This window comes from Macrobrachium rosenbergii, chromosome 48 (genome assembly GCF_040412425.1).
Source record: "Macrobrachium rosenbergii isolate ZJJX-2024 chromosome 48, ASM4041242v1, whole genome shotgun sequence".
Classification (NCBI taxonomy): Eukaryota; Metazoa; Arthropoda; class Malacostraca; order Decapoda; family Palaemonidae; genus Macrobrachium; species Macrobrachium rosenbergii.
Window position 1 is genome coordinate 40,376,801 of NC_089788.1, and position 3,527 is coordinate 40,380,327.

The 3,527-nt window shown below is 45.4% G+C and overlaps 1 protein-coding gene across 1 annotated transcript; it reads left to right on the forward strand.

The window, feature by feature from the left end:
* Positions 1–224: 224 nt before the first annotated feature.
* LOC136831043 (uncharacterized) lies at positions 225–997 on the forward strand. Its single transcript, XM_067090988.1, has 2 exons — positions 225–436; positions 733–997. The coding sequence occupies exons 1-2, from the start codon at positions 225–227 to the stop codon at positions 995–997; spliced, it is 477 nt and encodes a 158-aa protein (XP_066947089.1).
* Positions 998–3,527: the final 2,530 nt, after the last annotated feature.

Genomic DNA, 3,527 nt, shown 5'->3' on the forward strand with positions numbered 1-3,527 from the left:
ACTATTGATTGTGCTAATATTTCTTCCCATTTGGAAGAAAGTCTGCGGCATTTTGGAAGCAAATTTGAGAGAGGAAGCGAGGATCATTGTGGAAGAACTTAAATACTTGACGAGAAAATGTTTGGACTCTTATATTGAATTGTGTTCTCCCAAGAGGAGGAAGCGAGGCAGGAATTTAAGGAGAGAATATTGAGGGAAGTTAGACTGCTAGAGGGAGCGCAAGAATGATGGAAACACAACAGTATGGTGACAGAGTGGGTGGGAATGTGTTGGGAAAGGCATCTGGAAAGAAGCCTCCTGACGACAAGGAAACCTGGTGGTGGAATGACGAAGTGAAAGAGGTGATGACAGCCAAAAAAGATTCAAAAAAGTTCTGGGAAAAGTATGGACAGCAAGAGGATAAGGAGAGGCACAGTACCAAAGGCATGAGAAACAAGTAAAGAAGGCAGTTGCACAACAAAAGGCAAGAGCATTAGATGACATGTACAAAGAGCTGGAAACACCTGAGCGGGAAAGAAAAATTCACGGAATTGCAAAGTCGAGGGACAAGAACACCAAAGACTACTCCCATATAAAACAGGTTAAGGATGGGAATGGAGTGGTTTTATGCAACAAGGATAAGATAAAAAAGAGGTGGAAGGAATATTATGAACACCTGTTAAATGAAGAAGGGCCTAGAAAATTCTTTGAAGATGGATTCCAGAACCTTGGTATGACACATACTGTTAGCAGGAAGAATGTAAAGAAGGCACTAAAGAAGATGAAAAATGGTGAAGCAATAGGACCAGATGGAATTCCTGCAGAGGTGTGGAAGAGCCTGGGAGAAAAAGGGATAGACATGCTATGGGACCTAGCACAGAAAATATGCAGTCAGGAAAAGATACCAAAAGAATGTAGAGAAAGCTTTATTGTGCCTATCTATAAAGAGAAGGATGACATCCAGGATTGTGCAAACTACACAGGAATAAAATTAATGTCTCACACCATGAAAATCTGAGAACAAATTATGGATCAAAGAATTAGAGAGGAAACATCTGTAGGTGAAGAACAATTTGGTTTCATGCCAGGAAGAGGACCGACAGATGTAGTGTTTGCCCTCCAACAGATGATGGAAAAACACCGGGAAAAGCAGAAAGGACTGCACATAGTAGTCATAGATCTGGAAATGGCATACGATAGAGTACCACGCCAAGAGGTTTGGAGGTGCATGCGAGTAAAGAACACCGGAGAAGTATGTGAGGTTGGTCCAAGATATGTATGAAGGAGCAAAAACGCAGGTTAGAAGCAGTGTTGGGTTAACTGAATGGATGCCAGTACGAGTTGGTTTACGTCAGGGATCTGCTTTAGGTCCACATCTTTTTGACCTGATAATGGATGTGCTATCTCAAGGAATAAGAGATCAATCGCCCTGGTGCATGTTGTTTGCTGATGACAACGTGTTACGAGCCAACAGAGCGGTAGTGGAGTCAAAACCAAAGCAATGGAGGAAGGTACTGGAAGACAGAGGTTTAAAGATCAGTAGGAAGAAGACTGAACACCTAAGTTTTAATGAAGATCAAGACTCCGAGATTAGCATGGAAGGAACAAGGTTGAACCGAATAGAAAAATTTAAACATCTTGGTTTAACAGTGGCTTATGATGGAAATTTGGATGCAGAAATAACACACAGAGTGCAGGCTGGATGGAAAAATTGGAGAAAGATGTCAGGTGTCTTGTGCGACCGCAGAATCAATATAAAGGTTAAAGGAAGGGTATATAAGACAATAGTGAGACCAGCTTTGATGTATGAAGCAGAAACATGGCCGGTAAAGAGAGTGCAAGAGAAGAAATTGGATGCAGTAGAGATGAAAATGCTCAGGTGGATGTGTGTAGCAAAAATGAACAGGATCAAAAATGAAAGAATAAGAGGAACTGCTAAAGTCGTAGAACTATCAAAGAAGGCCCAGGAAAGAAGACTGCAATGGTATGGCCTTGTGATGAAAAGGGATGAGACATATGTAGGAAGGAGAGTGATGCAGATGGAGGAGGTGGCTGGTGGGAGAGCAAGAGGAAGACCGAAGAAGCGAAGGTGGAAGAATGTAGTTAGAGAGGACCTGAGAGACAAACAATTGTCAGAGGATGATGTGTTTGACCGAGCCAGGTGGAGGAGGAAAGCTGTCAGAAACATCGACCCCACATACAAGTGGGAAAAGGTGCAGAGAAAGAAGAATTGAACGATGTTCTCAAATGCAAAATTGCTTTAGTTCATTTACTGAGATTTTGGCGTTATTCACAGGATGCAATCTATCAGTTGCTTGTGGCAAGGTCATAACAAATCTTATTCCATTAATGAGGAAATTTCCCAACTAAGTGAATGATGCCGATTATGATGCCATTGTAAAGTCACCACATCGACGTCAGTGGAGTTCTTCGAAGGAGTCATCAATTAAGTCTCCGCTGAGCAAGTTTTCTTTGGTGACTTCCCACTTTCTTCACACTCAATTCGTCACGCCTAACGTGCCAGGTCACGCATTTTCTACCATTTCATCTTTATATGTATTTGCCCAACTGTCATGAATTATGTATCTTATGTTTCTTTATTCGCAGGCATCAAGACTGTATCCATATTGAAGTTCTATATGTTTTTGTATTGTAAATTGTACTTGTTTGCCGCATATTATTGTTAATTGTTTTTGACCTCAGGTCACGCTTAATGTCATTGTCTTCCGCGGTTCGGCACCAGTCGGCCGCTATATAAACTGCCTAAATCTGTAATAAACCAGCAGTAACTTTTACCTGCTCGTTTCTTTTGCACCTCTTACAGTGGTGACCCCGGAGTGACTGGAGCCATTAGCGGACCGACACGGCGACTCAGTCTTGGCTCCAGGAACTCTCCAACGCTCGTAGTGGCCTAAACACGGCGCTGTAACCAGCGTTTGGGCATGCTGATTCTCGTCGGCAAACCCACCAGCATCACTAACGGACCCACACAGAGCACGAAAGTGCGTTCTGACGCGAGTACCCCACTCCAGTAAGAGGGCAAAGGAGCAAGCATGAACGTGGGTATCCCCTCCTTCGTGCAGTTAACCGTGGACCTTGCGGACTCGGAGGTCTACCTTCCTCCCATCTCACCAGCGCCCCTCCCCGCACCGAGGCCCTCCCCACCTCCACACCCACGTCAGCGCCCCGAATACTCCATGGCCCGGCAACACAGTCACGGGCCGCCCTCACCATAAAGTTGCCACCTTTTATACAGGGGAACCCAACGATGTGGCTGCGTAGGGTCGAGAGCCACTTCAGGGTGGCACACCTGACGGACGAAATCCTGCAGGCCAACACGGTGCTTAACGCCCTCCCGGAGGACGTATACAGAAAACTCGTCTCGCGGGTGCCCGAGACACACCCCCTCACATACAACGTCGCCAAGAAGATCCTCCTCGAAACGTTCTCCCTACCTATCGCCGAGCGGGCCGCCTGTGCTATCGACCTTGCTGTCAACCCACGGCACGACCTCAACGCAAGAGACGCATGGAGCATGGTCGTGGACC